This window comes from Artemia sp. Qi Xiang Cuo, chromosome 9, assembly GCF_049724085.1.
Source record: "Artemia sp. Qi Xiang Cuo chromosome 9, ASM4972408v1, whole genome shotgun sequence".
Classification (NCBI taxonomy): domain Eukaryota; kingdom Metazoa; phylum Arthropoda; class Branchiopoda; order Anostraca; family Artemiidae; genus Artemia; species Artemia sp. Qi Xiang Cuo.
This window is the reverse complement of record NC_142802.1, coordinates 34,803,831-34,819,843: the sequence shown is the minus strand read 5'-3', so window position 1 is coordinate 34,819,843 and position 16,013 is coordinate 34,803,831. Positions and strand designations below refer to the sequence as shown.

The window sequence follows — 16,013 nt, the reverse complement described above, 5'->3', positions numbered from 1 at the left end:
GTTGAGGAGGGGGCAACTCCCTTCATATACGTAGGCTAGTAATTTCTGTTCGTTTGAAGTTTTAATGTTGCTCCTTACTTTCTGTTAAAAACTTTTTTTGTTTAATTTCCGATCTTTTTTAAATAATGCCAGGAAATCTGGCCCCACCTCCACGGAGAATCACCCTCCCCATGGAAATATTCTCTACAATTCAATTCAATCCCAGTGAAAATTTAACCCAGAAAACTACTCTTAACCACTCTGCGCTTAAATTTGAGACGGGAAAGAGAAAGCAAGACATATAAAAAGAATGTTGTATCAGAATTCTGGAAAATTCCCCCAGTGTATAATTCCCCAGACAAGTTCACTCACTCGAAACATCCCTACCTATGGAACCCCCCCCCCCAGAAGAAAATGTGTCCCCCCACCCAAAAACGTATGCATATATCCCAATAACAAATACTATGCGTAAAGAATTGGCAAAATTTACAGCTTAAAGACCTTTCCCCAGGGGCTGTGGGGGGGGGGGGGGGGTATTATACCCAAATGCATAGTTATTGGGTCTTTCAACTATGATGAACAAAATGGCTATCTAAAAAATTTTGATCGGATGATTTTGGGAAAAAATGGGGCGAGGGAGGGGGCTTAGTTGCTCTCCAATTTTTTTTCACTTAAAAAGGGTACTAGAACTTTTAATTTCCGTTCGAATGAGTCCTCTTCCGATATTCTAGGACCAATGGGTCGATACGATTGCCCCCGGGAAAAACAAAAAACAAACAAACACATAAACACGCATCCGTGATCTTTCTTCTGCCAAAAAAATACAGGATTCCACATTTTTGCAGATAGGAGCTTGAAACCTCAATAGTAGGGTTCTCTAATACGCTGAATCTGATGGTGTGATTTTCATTAAGATCACTTGAATTTTAGGGGGTGTTTCTCCTTTTTTTTGTAAACTACGAAAATTTTCTCAGACTCGTAACCTTTGATAACTAAGGCTAAACTTAATGAAATTTATATATTTGAAATCAGTATACAAAGATACTTCTTTTGATATATGTTGGTATAAAATTTCCGTTTTTAAGAGTTTCGGTTACTATTGAGCCGGATCGTTCCTTATTGCAGTTCGTTATCACGAACTGTTTGATCAAGTTTCATCGATATTTAACGCTAATGCCGTATCCAAGGAGGAGGGTACCGTGTTTGAACCCCTCCTCCAAAATTATTGTCTGACTCGTAAAAACGTGACAAAAATGCATATAAACAAACTTTTATGCGTTTTTAAAAGTTTTCTGTACCTCCCCCTCCGAACAAAATCCTGGATAACCCTAGTTTAACGCCGAAGAATTTTGTCTAAAATTCCACGATAATTTCACGAAAATTTCACGAAACAAATTTCACTGAAATTACAGATGAAAATGTGGGGAGAGGGGCTGAAAACCTGCGGCTGAGGGTTTTCGACTGTGGTGGTTCCAGTAGTAGGTGATTCCAGGTGATTCCAGTCTTTTCATTTTTCCATCATCATTGTCGAAAGTATATACATTGCAGTAAAATTGTATCAAATTTAATGCTATATAGGCAAACTTATAGGAAGTATAAAGATACAAGCATTTGCTTTCAAATCAGTTCTTCAACAGCTCCCTACGATGTTCCAGTGCGTGATAGCACCATGGGAGAAAAGGCAAAAATGGACATGTCAGTAGGCCTACTACCCAAGCTAAAACATGAACTTCTTCAATTTTTAAGATTTAATTTTTAAGGCTGGAAATCTCCGATAGAGGGCTTTCAACCACAGTGATTCCAATGGAATATTTCTTATTCTGACTCGTCCCGCTTTTCAAGGATTTAGAAGCTCTTTTCCAAATCTCAGTAAATTCGTTTTCATATTACTTTAAGTTTAACACTGATAATGGTAATCATTTCGTTTAATAGTTACGACTGAACCAGTGCCAAATGGTACTTCTTTTATATTTGAAAATGTATTTAATAACTCGTTTTTCAATTTTCAGCGTGGTCTTTTGTTACTATGGTCTGTTATTCGTTCTTAACTAGGCTTCAGTAACTGCATGACTAAAACATTATGTTCAAAAGGTCCAAAAACCCTATTGCGGAGGCTTAAGTTATTAAATGCGAAAGCACTAAATTGGGCATTTTTTCCGAGAAATTTAGAAACAGGTGTCTGTCTATTGTTGTTTTTTTTCCCAGACGTGATCATATCGAAGTAGCTGTCGTAGAATATTAGAAGAAGGCTCATATAAACTGAAATTAAAAGCTCTAGAGCCCTTAATCAGTGAGAGAGACCGTGTAAGATTAATGGTTTCTGCTATTTTGTACAGCAAATCAAAAACTTTAGCCCAAACAGGGCCAAATTGATTTCGATTGAAAATTCTAAGAAAGCCACACGGCCAACAATATGGCAAAAAAATGAATTCCCGTGTATATACCCGATCAGTACATACCCGAGCAATGTTATAAGAAGTTTATTTATTTGCTTTAAACAATAAAACTTTCAGTGGAAGCAATTGGAAAGGCATTTACTCAATATATACCTAGTCCATACAAATTGAAGAGCTATTACACAGAACGTATATACAGTATTACAAACAGTTTAGCAGTTTTTATTTATTGCCCAAAAGCTATTAGAAGAGGCGGAAGGCCATGGAATCTTTTATGGACGGAGAGGAGGGGTACCCATACCTTCCAAACTGCATCTTTAGGGCCAAATATTCCTACTTTTTGTGAAAAGTCCTCCCGATTACTGTGGAGAGAAGATTTAACCTCTAACTTCCTTTTATTTGAATTCAACTAAGCATTTAATATGTATCCCAAGGGAGAATGGCCCCCCACTTATTGCACAAATATCTTTAATTAGGTGGAAAAGATTATTTTTACTTGGTACAACTAAGCGGCTGGGGAAACTCACCAGGATAAGCAAGCAGTAGGTTGAAAATTGTAGTACATTTTATATTAGTTTTATATAAATATATTTGCATCAACGAGATGATCATTTATTAGTTATTAATTAAAAAAAAACTTTTTCACAAAACAAGTTTTCCAAAGAAAGATAAAGAGCTAAATTAAACCAAAAATAAGCAGAAATATAGTCAGATAGCTTTTTCACCGTAAAAATACCGCAAATCACCATCAATATATAAAAAGAACTTTCAAAAAAAGCACTTTTTGAAATTTCTACGACAACTTTCTATATAAACCTTATATGCCCCCAGGGTATAACCAACAACCCTTGTACTAACGGCTCTGAGGGGGGTATCATCCTACAAGACCTAATTTCCAGAACTTTTAACTACGTTGAACAAAATGGATATCTCAAAATTTTGATTTGATGTGTATGGAAAAATGGTGAGTGTGAGAGGTAGATTTTTTACCTTTAAATCACTTTCGACTATTAAAAAGGACACTAGCCCTTTCATTTTCAGGGCATAACTTACAACCCTTGCTCTGAGGGCTGTGGGGGGGAGGGGTTGTCACCCTTAAAGACCTAATTTCTAAAACTTTCAACAACGTTGAATAAAATGGCTGTCTAAAAATTTTGATTAGAGGTGTTCAGGGAAAAGGTGGGCGTGAGAGGGGGTTAGTTGCCCACAAATCACTTTCGACTATTAAAAAGGCCACTAGCCCTTTCAATTTCCAATCAAATGAGCCATTTTTCAAGTTTCTAAGATAAAGATTTCAATAAAAACCTTATATGCCCCAAGGGCACAACTTACAACCCTTGCCCTGAAGACTATGGGGGGAGTGTCCTGCTCAAAGGTATAATTTCCAGAACTTTCAAATGCGTGGAACAAAATGACTATCTCAAAATTTTGATTGGATGTGTTTGGGGAAATAGTGGACGTGGAAGGGGTGTTAGTTGCCTTCCAATCACTTTCGACTATTAAAAAGGGCACTAGGCATTTCAATTTCCAATCGAATATGCCCTTTTTGAAGTCTCTACGACAACGCTTTCTATAAGAACTTATATGGCCCCAGGACAAAGCTTACAACCCTTTCCCTAAGGGCTGTGGGGGAATTGTCATCCTCAAAGCCATAATTTTCAGAACTTTCAACTACGTTGAACAAAATTGCTATATCAAAATTTGATTGGATGTATTTGGGGATAAGGTGGGCGTGAGAAAGTGGTTAGTTGCCCTCCAATCACTTTCGACTATTAAAAAGGGCACTAGCCCTTTGAATTTCCGATCGAATGAGTCTTTTTTGAAGTTTCTACGACAAAGCTTTCTGTAAAAACCTTATATGCCCCCAGGACATAACTTACAACCCTTGTCCTGAGGGCTGTGGGGGGAATGTCCTCCTCTAAAAGATAATTTCTATCTTGAAATCAACTACGCTGAACAAAATGCTCAGCTCAAAATTTTGATTGGAAGTCTTTGGGGTAATGGTGGGCCTGGAAGGGGTGTTAATTGCCTTCCAATTACTGACGACTATTAAAAGGGAAACTAGCACTACCAATTCCCTATCGAATGAGACTTTTTTTATGTTTCTGCAACAACGCATTCTATAAAAACCTCACACGCCCACGGGGCACATATTGCATCCTTTTTCCTAAAGATTGTGGGGGGTTGTCATCCTCAATGATCTAATTTCAGAAGTTTCAACTACGTTGAATAAACTGGTTATCTCAAAATTTTGATTGGATGTGGTTGGGGATATGGTGGGCGTGAGAGGGGGATTAGTTGCCCTCCAATCACTTTCGACTATTAAAAAGGGCACTAGCCCTTTGAATTCTCAATCAAACGAGCTCCTCTTCGAGTTTTTACGACAACGCTTTCCATAACAACCTTATATTCCCCCAGGGCATAACTTACAGCCCTTTCCCTGAGGGCTGTGGGGTAGTTTCTTCCTCAAAAACATAATTTCCATCCGGAAATCAACTGCACTGAACCCAATCACTATCTGAAAATTTTGATTGGATGTGTTTGGGGAAACGGTGGGCGTTGAAGGGGTGTTAGTTGACTTCCGATCACTTTCGACTATTAAAAAGAGCACAAGCAATTCCAACTTCCAATCGAATGATCCCTTTTCAAAGTTTCTACGATAACTTTTTCGATACGAAGTGCCCTGGTCTAAAGGAAAAAAATAACAAATAATACATTGTGCCAACATCGTTCTTATATGCCCCTAGGGCATAACTTAAAACCCTTGCCCTGAGGGCTGTGGGGGAATGCCCCCCTCAAAAACATAATTTATATCTGGACATAAACCACCCTGAACAAAATGGCTATCCCATAATTTTGATGGGATGTGTTTGGCGAAATGATGGGCATGGGAGGGGGATAGTTGCCCTACAATCACTTTTGACAATTAAAAAGGGCACAATTTCAAATCGAATGAGCCCTTTTCGAAGTTTCTACGACAACTCCTCTGATACGTCACGCCTTGGTATGGAAACCAAAAAAAAAAAAAAAAATACATTCTGCCAACATCGTTCTTTAAATAGGCTCCGCTATTGCGCTGCCTATGATATGACACACGTATCTTTTGAAAATTGCTTTTCTGGGGTATGATGACATATTTGAATGATTTCGTTGCCTGACTCCCTTTGGTTTGTTCTTTATTAGATGTAAGGAAGAAGCACTTTACTAGTGTGTATGATATATATTTATGAAACTAAAGAGAACACTAAAGTAATTGGAAAGGCATTTTGGCAGACAAAACGCCTGCAGTTACCAACCAACTATATTTTGGATCCCAAAATTCTTGAAGTTTAATACTAATCAAACATTAGCGTAAAGAATGGGAGGTTGAAGGGCCGATAGCCTTCCTAATTCGAATGATAACTTCTGTTCATTTTGTGTTTTCATGTCACTCCCCACTTTCATTGAGAAGAAACTTGTTTTTTCTTTTTCTTTTTTAATCTTTATAATGATACAAGACTGCTTGCCCGAGACTCTGGGCAGGTGGGCGCCCCCCAAAATTGTCCCAAATTCCTCTCTCACCTTAACATTTTTTAACGGAAGCTTAAGGCCGTGAATGGTTAGACTGCTACTCAAGCGCTAACCATGCGCAATACACATAGCAACAATATATTAATTTTCACATGGGGTCCCAGTCTAGCCATGTCTGCCGCTTATATAATACAAGTCCCATTTTTTGTTCTATGGCTAATACGCATTAAACCACGCATTAAAACGTGGCAGCTTTTAGAGAACCATCCGAAGTGTCAGGTTACTTTCCTATAGCTTTGAAGTGGTAGTAACAGTCTAAATGTAAGCAACAAGGGTATCTGCCATAATAGTCAATACACGCACACACAGAAAAGAAATCAAATAAAAGTGGTAATTAAAACTATTTGATTTGCCAATTAGCTTCAAAAACATTTGAGCTGAGAATTGTTTACAGTAAATGTGAATAAACAAGCCCTTTCTTTCTTGAAGTATCAGGAAAAAAAAACTGTAAACTTTTATCCCGTTGCTTTTGTCTCATAGCATTCACTGCTGGTGTATTGAGAAACAGGTGAAACTTTTTTGAAAATAGCGGATTCTTGAGAGGGATGGCAGGCCCCCTGATACATGCAATAATGTATTTTAGTTTCAAGGTTTGATACAACTCTTTACTTTCACTAAAAAAAAACTTCTTTTTATCTCAATTGCTGTTATGTTTCAATATCATGGTAAGCACAGCAAATCTGATAAAGAGCAACTCCTGCCCCTTTATAGCCGAAAATTTAATAATACTTTTTTAAACTGAATTTTCATATCTCAGGGAATCACCATTTATAGCTAATTCAGGAATTGTAACTATTATCCCTGTTAAGTTTAAAAGTAAAGGTAATAACAAAATCAATTTTCGAGAATTTCAAGAAAAAGCTTCCAAACTTTGGAAGTTTTCTACCTTCCATATCAAAAATTGAAGGAATCAAGTTTTAGCTAGGGTAGCAATGTAATTCAATGATAAGTCTTTTTGAGTTTCTTTTCTTTTCCACCAAGGCTAGCAGGCGACTGAAAATCATAGAGATAGTCCAGGGCTCATTTGAAAGCTAATGCTTTCATCTTCCAAATTTTTACATGGTCATTTCGATAGCACTAAAGTGAAACGTATTTTTTCACAAATAATTACATATATTTCTGTCCTTTCTGTATTACATCTACAATTAAATTACATCAATAGGACCGCCACGGTCGTAAACCCTTAACCAGACGCCTTGACCTCTCAACGTCATAAAAAGAGTTTTTTTGTGTCTCTTTGTATAAAAAATTATCCAAAATATGAGGGATAACTTTAAACCCCTCCCATTCCCCTCAATTCCTCCATTTTTCACTGAAACTCAACTTTTAACCCAAATTCTTTTATATCTGCTCATAGGTTTTGATACATAAATCTAAATTCTGTTAATTTTAACATTTGGAATCAGCACAAAGAACTGGCTCTTTCAGTGTCTATATTGTACGTATACAGAGTACTGACTACTTCTGACAAGGTTCCCTTTTTACATACCATTCACTATCATGAATGGTTTGAAAGGGCTAACAAGCCAAATAGAAAATTAATACTTGTATTTATAGTGACACTGTGACTTAAGACGACATTCGACAAGAAAAAATCAGACCATCAAAAATAGAACCATTCAACAACAACAAATGAAAAATGAGGGAAAAAACATACCTGAGCTGAAAAATGGATGGCCCATGTCCGAGTGTGGCAATCTATTTTCCAAACATTTTCCCATATGGCTTGTGTTTTGTGGAGCATGAAAGTGTCCAATCCTTCCAAGATTTGGGTCACGACGAACCTTTTGACGTTCTTCACATGGGGTCTATATTAAATTTAATACAATAAGAGAGCATAACAAAAAGTCACAATATATAATTGTACAAGATCACCCTCAGAAATTTAACAGAGGAGGGATGGCAATGGTTTAAAGATCATTTTTTCCCGAAAAACGTTGCACATTTCTCGGATATTAATCTACATAATTTTACACTTTATGCGGAAACCTAACATCAATTTCCATGGAGGGGAGGCAAAAGAGAAGCTCTTCTGATTTGAACTGGTTTCCACCAGTGGCATTGATATTCCATGTCTCTGCAATATCAGGGAGGAATGAATTGCATTGTGCATTTTTAGAAAGCTGGGTATATCTAAACACTTCGATTTTTAGTTTTCTTAAAAGTCCTTCTGTACCAACTACACATATTTATGTCTGCCTTAGAAAGATGCAAGATGGGGTCTTAGTCTTAGTAAGATGGAATAAAGTGTTTACAGACGTCAGAGTCTAGGAATTTGAGTTCGAAATGCATAGTCAGTGGTGGCGTTAATAAGATTAAATGGCTCTAGACCTTAGAAATAGCTTATGACGCGTCCAAATAATTTCCATTGCCCTTGCACAGCCTCACTAGATTTGTAGTCTGTCAGGCTTAAAACGAAACAGGCAGGCACATTCAAGACAAGGCTTAATATTGCTACTGAACTTAAACAAAATATAATAATAATGCTCATTCAATGATCATCAATTTTTCATCATCAATTTTTCTCCATTTCTTGAGACAAAAACTGGAAAAAGTTGGTTTTAATCATAAAACTTTGGAAAAGAATGTAAGATACTGTTTTACTTAATGGTACACATCGCTATAGACTCTATCAAGGAAACTAGTCAAACGGGAGAGACAGATACTCGGTTATAACGGTTTATCAAACAAGTTTGGGCTATATATTTGCACATTAGGGGGGGGGGGGGTAAGCATAGAATATGTTAAATACAAATACGTAACCTAACCTAGGTACCTCCTCCCCCTAAACCCCAAAAGACAACAGTTTAAATATTGTAAATTCAATGAGAAACCACGCTTTGCGATCAATTTAGATAGCAATTACCCGCTTTACGAGTCTCCATGCTAAATTGCTATAGAGTCTATAGCTGTGTGTACCATTAAGTAAAACAGTACTGAATGTAGATTTCTGAGGTTTCATAAATACATAGTCTTGGTCAGTAATTTGTCCAAAAGCACATAAAATACAAAAACAGATTTTACTGTCTGATCAGCTTAAAATTTACAGCACAGGAAAGTAGTAGCCCAGACCAAAAGAAGTAATTAGGCTATACATATTTTCAATCAGCTGAGATCAGAAAGAATTGCCTGCCTTAACATATTTTTGATGATCATGAAACCCCAGACTGGGTTTTTAAGACTAGACGATAGGGCAGTCCAGAAAAATTTTGAGGATTAAAAAAATTCCAAACAGCTTGAAACTCCCATGGCATGCACCCTGGGCCACGGAAGCTGCACACTAATTTGGTTGGCATAAAAAGGGAAGACATGTTACATTAGGTTAGTCACTAAGTATACCTGTGGCCCCTCCAACAGAATCCCCATCACCAGCTTTTCAACACAGAAGTAGGCGCGTTTTTTCTCTGATTGTCTTGATACTTATGGTGCAAGTACCTTTGGCTCATGTGACACAAAAAAGAGGACATGCAGAGGCATTCACCTTTTTCCCAACCTTTTACTAATTTCTCTGACCTTGTTGAAACTAATGAAGCAAAACTTGACAAGCAGCATATTTTCAGAGGCACATGCCACTTCGAAATTCTTCCACAAGAAAGAACCTGGTTCCACCCAAAATTTGGTGGAAATAAGCTTCGCTGCCTTACACCTCAACCCAAAGTTGTACCTTGGTAGCCCATGTGCATTCTTGTAGTTGGATCTCCTAATAAATGTTCAATATGATTGAAGACAATAAAGAAGGTCTCCTAATGAAAGTGTCATTTCTTGAATGATATCCCTTCAATCGTTACATTTTTATATTAAAATATAGAAACTTTTTTTTTGCTGAAGATAAGATAATAGATTGAATTTGCATCTTATAATTAAATAACTGCATATCAAAATTTTTCAGCAAAAATGATTTTCATTGTTCAGATAATGTAAATCTTTTATCCAAAGACGTTTTTTCCAAATAAACAGAAATCATTAAATATAAAGAGACAAATTGAATTTATTCAAAGATAACACAACAGAACTATTCTTAAATGCATTTACTATATTTAATAAAAAACACAAGAACTTTTTATGTACAAAATGTGCATCAAAAAGTTTTGAAGTACAAAAGAAAATTTTTACTTCCAAAATGTGCTAAATTTCTTGTTACCAATAAAAACTGACCCATTTTATTCTGTATAAACGTTTTCTGCTAATGTTAATATTGCTCTTTGTTTCTTTGAAGAATCCTTTAAAAAGAGAAGTTTTTAAAATTAAATTAACATTCAATACAAGCAGGAAGAAGAGAGCTGAATTTGAATGTTTGAAGATCCCAAACCTTATTTTTAATGAACACAAAATGTCCAACTACTGCTGTCCACTAGCTTTTGGAAACACAGCTACTTTGTTAAGAACTGAAATAGGATTGCATCCAGATGGCAGTTTCGCTCCTGAAAGCCCTCTTTAAATGTAAATGATCTGATGAAAGAAGAAAGAAGTTTGCTGATAGCTAAAGCAAGGGCACAGCTAAGGGGAAGGGAGGAAGATGACTCCCTGCCCTCCCAAAAAAGTTCCAATGTGTCATGTTTTAGTTTCATTTAGCTTATGAATCAGCATTTGTTTGCATGCTGGACAATCTTATTGACACATTATTTATATTCCTCCCCCCACCAAAAAAAAAAATCTCAAAATCCAAGTTGTTCCCCTGAGCTAAAGCTAACAACAGTGTTATAAATCAGTTTAAATCCTGTTTTATTTTTTCATAAAGAAGTAAAATGTTACATAGTGGTCTGTTTAGCGAATTACAGGTTTACTTATTTATAGTCCAATAAAAACAAGCAAGTAACTACAGAACAAATTTACAAATCCCAAACTTCTGTTCTTTATTAGATACAGTTAAGGTGGAAAAAACAGTGTTTTTCCCAGATAGACAGTGCCTAAAACTTTTTAAGAAATTTGTTTTACTAATTCATTAGTAATTTAACTTTTGTCAGGTAATTCATTTACATATAGAAGCAACATTGCCAACCAAAGCTTATCCCTTCATCGTATTTCAAACCTATAAAAATTTAGCAAAAGATAAATTTTCAAGAAAATGCCAATTCAAGTTTTCAAATATGAATAATTTTAAGATTCCAACACTTCGGCATAGCATAGGTATGCAAGGACAACAAAAAGAGAAGAAGCACTTTTATGTATACAGTATCTAAAAAGGGATATTTGATTGTGAGGATGTGCTTCTTAGGTCAACCTGGAGGCGCCTCGTCTCATTGTTTTCTGCGCCAAACCCTCAGCAGAAGCATTAAGTCAAATAAGTCATGTGCCTCTTTCTCCCTAAGACGAATAGCAAAACAAGGGAGATTTATCTTGTAGAATCTATGTAAAGATTTTTATTTATTCTGCTGCCATAAAAAAAAAACATCACAGCCATTATGCTTATTATTATTTTTTTAAGAAGGAATTTGCCACCACTAGTCAGTTGACCTAAACACTTTCCCAACTGAGAACTGACACTAAAAATGACATTTCTGCCCAGGTTAGTGTTATTACAAACAGGGTATCCCAACTTTCAGTAGCCCAATTAACTGAAACCAATGTTCGTCAGATAGCACGTTCAGAGCGCCAGCGTTTTGAAAGACGTCTTAACATTGTTGCTTATGGAATCCCCACCCAGACTGATGATGCATATTTCCTGTACAATTATCTATTGCGCAATTATGGAATTGACATTGGTGCCCCCCAGCCCAAGTAAAAAGACTTTCTAATAACCATCAACCGTCTGGTAGCCGCCCCCCTCCTCTTCTCTGTACCATCAACTGAATTTAGAAGGCAAATATCAAGTCTGCTCAAGTCTGATCTGAGTGAAACGAGTTTCCCCATCTACATTTAGAGATAATTAGCTTAGTCTGAGTGAGATAAACTTCTATCCAGGCATATTTTAATTAAATATTTAATATATAGAGTTGGTTAGGTTAGATAGTCAATATAATGCATTCTGTGTGGCCTACTTTCCATAATTCTCTGTTGCAGTTTCCACAATTTTTTTTTACTAAAGTATTATATTTTAATCAGATTTTGGTATATTTCATTATGATTAACCTAACTTCACTTCTTGAGTGTGGTTGGGATAACACATAAGTACCTTACTATTATTTTTTTTCAACTCGGAACAAAAATTAAATCCTAAAATTTTTTTCTAAGGGTAAAACACATATATACCTGTATTTTATTCAATTTCCTAAGCTTTAAAGTTAGAGAAAAAGGTAGAAATAAGAGCTTGAAAACACTTTCAGAGCATAATTCAGGCTATTAATGCTATGCAGATTTTCTGGACTGCTTCCACTTTAGTTCACTGTTTACCCACCATATTTTGTTTTATTTTGAATGTTATTATAAAGTTTTGTGTTTGTTGCAACTTAATAGCAAACTTATCCTATTCTGTAAGAAACCAAAATTTTGGAGATTCTCTGATGTTTTTGCATAGCTTTTTTTCTATTCCTTTGGATGTTCAATTTAAGGACTCAGTACAACACTGTTGCTTAGCAAAAGTAAATTCAGTTTTATACTGATTGACATTTTAGCACTTTAAAATCTTAGATTCTTTAAAATCTTATAAGTCATGATTTAGCAAAGATATTAGGCACAAAAATCATTTCTTCAGCCTCATTTGGGTAAATTTATGTTGTAACACAGAAATCAAATGAAAAAAAAAAAAATTGGATATCAATTTAGAATATTCTACATTCATTGTTCTTTCCAAATATAATATTTACTGCCTGGTGGGGCTGGATAGAACCCTAGAGTTTGTACAAAAGCTTGCTGATTTTTTTTTTTTTTTTTACTTGCTTTATTTGACTGCATAAGCTAACTGCTGGTAAAAATAGGCACAAAACCACTGTAAACACAAAATACGCAAACTTTTGTACATAGCCCAGGGCTATGTTTAGCTCTGTTTGAAGAGGGTTGGGATGTAAGTGCTACATCAGTGATTCTTATTTTTGGAGAGTATTGAATAGGGAATCAAATGGTGTTTTTTTCTATCTGGTTCCTATCTTACAACATGCATTTATCCTCATTTATGCTGTAAGTTTCAGTTTTATAACATGAAGTTCATCCAGTGTCAATACAGTACCTGTAGAGGGAAGGGGTAGAGGCAGATACTGAAAAAGACATTCACAGTACATAATTTAGACTCTGGATCCTTCCCCCGGATCCTTCATTCACTAAAATGCTTTCCAAGAAAGCCAAAAGCCCCTTTTCTAGAATATAACCAAGTGCTGTAATTTGTGACATATTTTCATCATAAGAAAATTTTCTAAGGGTATCAAGATTGATTTGCCCTGAGCTGTCTCCAGTCTATCTTTGAACTCCTTATACCAGTAAAAAAAACCTGAGCTTTTGAATTGGCATTGTCTCCATGAACCTGCTCAACGAAGGAAAGAGTCTAAAGCAGTGCTACCAAAGAGAAGGAAGAATATGATAGCTTATCACTGCTCTATTGACCACTCCCCTTTTTGTTTATTATAACACAACCAAAATAAAAAATTAATTGTTTGGACTAAAATTTATTATTACTCTGTTACTGCCAAAAAGTGGTTGCCACATGATATGGCTATTTCTATCCCTAAATAGTACTCTAGTCGTGACTGGAATACTGGGCAACAGCGATTCTTATTTCCTTTCAAACAATCTGGCTAGTCCTGGTACATGATTCCCTTTTCTGAATTAAAAAATATCATTTTATTCCCTATTCAACTCATCTTTCAAATATAGTTGTTGCTGTTATGACAATGGCATATCACCTCCCCCCTCTAACACCTAGGGGATTCGCTCCAGCATTTTTATTGGGGGAACAAATATCATTTGCATGAGAAGGCTGAGGTGACGCACCAATAGATAACTTCCATTAATGATGTGTAGAGTGCTCACCTTATCTATCTCACAAGACGCTTGCTTTTTAAGTTAGGATATGGCTTTTATAACAGCTTCACAAGTAACAACAAAACCAAGGTCAGGAGATTCATCAATGAAGTTGCTGAGCTCGTCACAAAATTGTGACTCTAAAACAGGATCAGGCTCAGAAAATTAATTTGAAAAATGGGATATCCTTTCAGACAAAGAAACTTCATTCGGGTCTGGCAAATTGGAGGAGATAGTACGAGGTAATAGCTTCCACAGTAGATCAGGTGAATTCCTGACCTTCTCGGAATAAAGTGTATGCATTTTAGGGCAAGTTCCTTAGCAAAACATTTTTTTGACACTTTTCTCAGTTCATTCACTATTTCTTGACAGGGGCATAGGCAATCTCTCCATAATTTGTACCAAAATTTAGCACGGTCACAAGCTTCAGACAGCGCTAGATTTCCTGACCCCCCGGGAACTTGGGTAACAGCACATATGTTTTTAAAGAGGAAGTTCTCTTTTTTCAGCAGACGAAAGTGTATGGCACATTTCTGTGGAGTAGATATGAAAAGTTAATCTTACCTCATTTATTCCCTTATTGGAAGACTTTTGAAGAAGATGAAATGGAACTCAGATCATGCTTAGGGTACTATTTGAACTTTTGATGAACTGAGATGTGTCAATTTTATTCCAATCGCGAGAAGTATACCACTTACGCCGGTGAACAGTATGAGCCTTTAACAATGGAATCTGAGAAGCTTCTCGTTTAAAACTAGAAGTAATAGGAAGGTGGTCTGAAACTTGAAATTTGGAAACTACCTCAATACAAGGTATATCAAGGTTATATGACACAACATGGTCAAGGTTAGATGTGCAAGAAGAAGAATGAATGTAAGTAAACTGAGCAGATTTCTGTCGAACTTTAAAATCATCACCAAATATTCCTAATAGTAAAGAAGCATGGATAGAAGCTGAAGACAACCTGCAATTTAATTCACAATTAAAATCATCTACAATCAAACACGGGATTTTCAGTTTAAGGACATCATGAAGACAAGAGCTAAGTTTCTCAGCAGAACGCAATCTTCCTTTCCTTTTTTAGCTGTAAATGACATGTTAAGATAATTGATGGAAATAGTTAACTGTTTTATCTGACCAGAAAAAATAGGGAGGGGGGAGTGAATTAAGTATTAAACAGAGTAGTCAAGAACAGCAACTTTGAATATACACACTCCCAAGGTTAAATGACTAATATTTAATTCTTGATTTTGAATAAGTAGATTCTACAAGAGCACTATACTATAGATTTCTGGGGAAAGCCAAAGAAGAATAAAAAAAAACAAAGCAGTGAATTTTGCTCTTAAAAAAACAAAACAAAAAAAAAAACACATATTTCCCTCACAGATCTTTGGCAGCTCTACATATACCATGTTGCATAAAATTACAACTTATTTCATGAAAAAAAGGATATTAAGTTTCAGCTCCATTGGGGTAAAAATTTTTGGAAAGCTCATTTTAATGAAAAAAACTTATAAATGTTACTCAGACATCTTAAACAAAGAAGTTCCCAGATGCACTCAAGCCTGACCCTTAGATGGGTTGAAAAACAGAAATTTACATATTTTTATTTATCATAGTCTGCTTATTTATGGGAGGGGGAAGGGCAATCCTGAAGAGTGAATTTCACGAAGACCCCTTCTCTTATCCAAGTATGGCTAAGTCGTTTCAATTTTTCCTTAAGGGAGAATATCATCCTAGAATGCCCCTGGGTTAGGGTAAGAGGCAAAAAACATTTTAACAAGTTTTGTATAAAAAAAAAATCTTGCCTTTACAATAAGTTTTATGGATCTTTGAATTGTAAGGACATAGCTTGTTTACCCCTCCTTATTTTACACTCTTTCTAAACACAAAATTTGCTATTATGAAAACCACATAGTGTCCCCCCTAGTATACTGATACAGCCCTGGGCAATATAAAACAAAAATGTTGATTTTAATGATTCATATTGTTTGGCAAAAAAGGAAATTTTTGACAAAAATAAAGATGAAAATAATGCCAACAACAACAAAAAAAAAATCAATGAACTTTTTTATATTGCCTAGAGCTATTTTTTTTCATTTGATTTCTGTATTACAACATAAATTTACCCAAATGAGGCTGAAGAAATGATTTTTGTGCCTAATATCTTTGCTAAAT

The 16,013-nt window shown here is 35.7% G+C and overlaps 1 protein-coding gene across 4 annotated transcripts in view; it reads right to left on the bottom strand.

Annotated features, from left to right (window-relative positions):
• LOC148948595 (uncharacterized) overlaps positions 1 to 16,013 on the bottom strand; it is a 107,146-nt gene that overhangs the window by 82,965 nt on the left and 8,168 nt on the right. For all 4 annotated transcript variants that reach the window (XM_089094001.1, XM_089094003.1, XM_089094004.1 and 1 more), the window contains exon 2: positions 7,603 to 7,753. In XM_089094001.1, the coding sequence (XP_088950127.1) occupies positions 7,603 to 7,753 (151 nt within the window). The remainder of the gene's footprint in view (positions 1 to 7,602; positions 7,754 to 16,013) is intronic.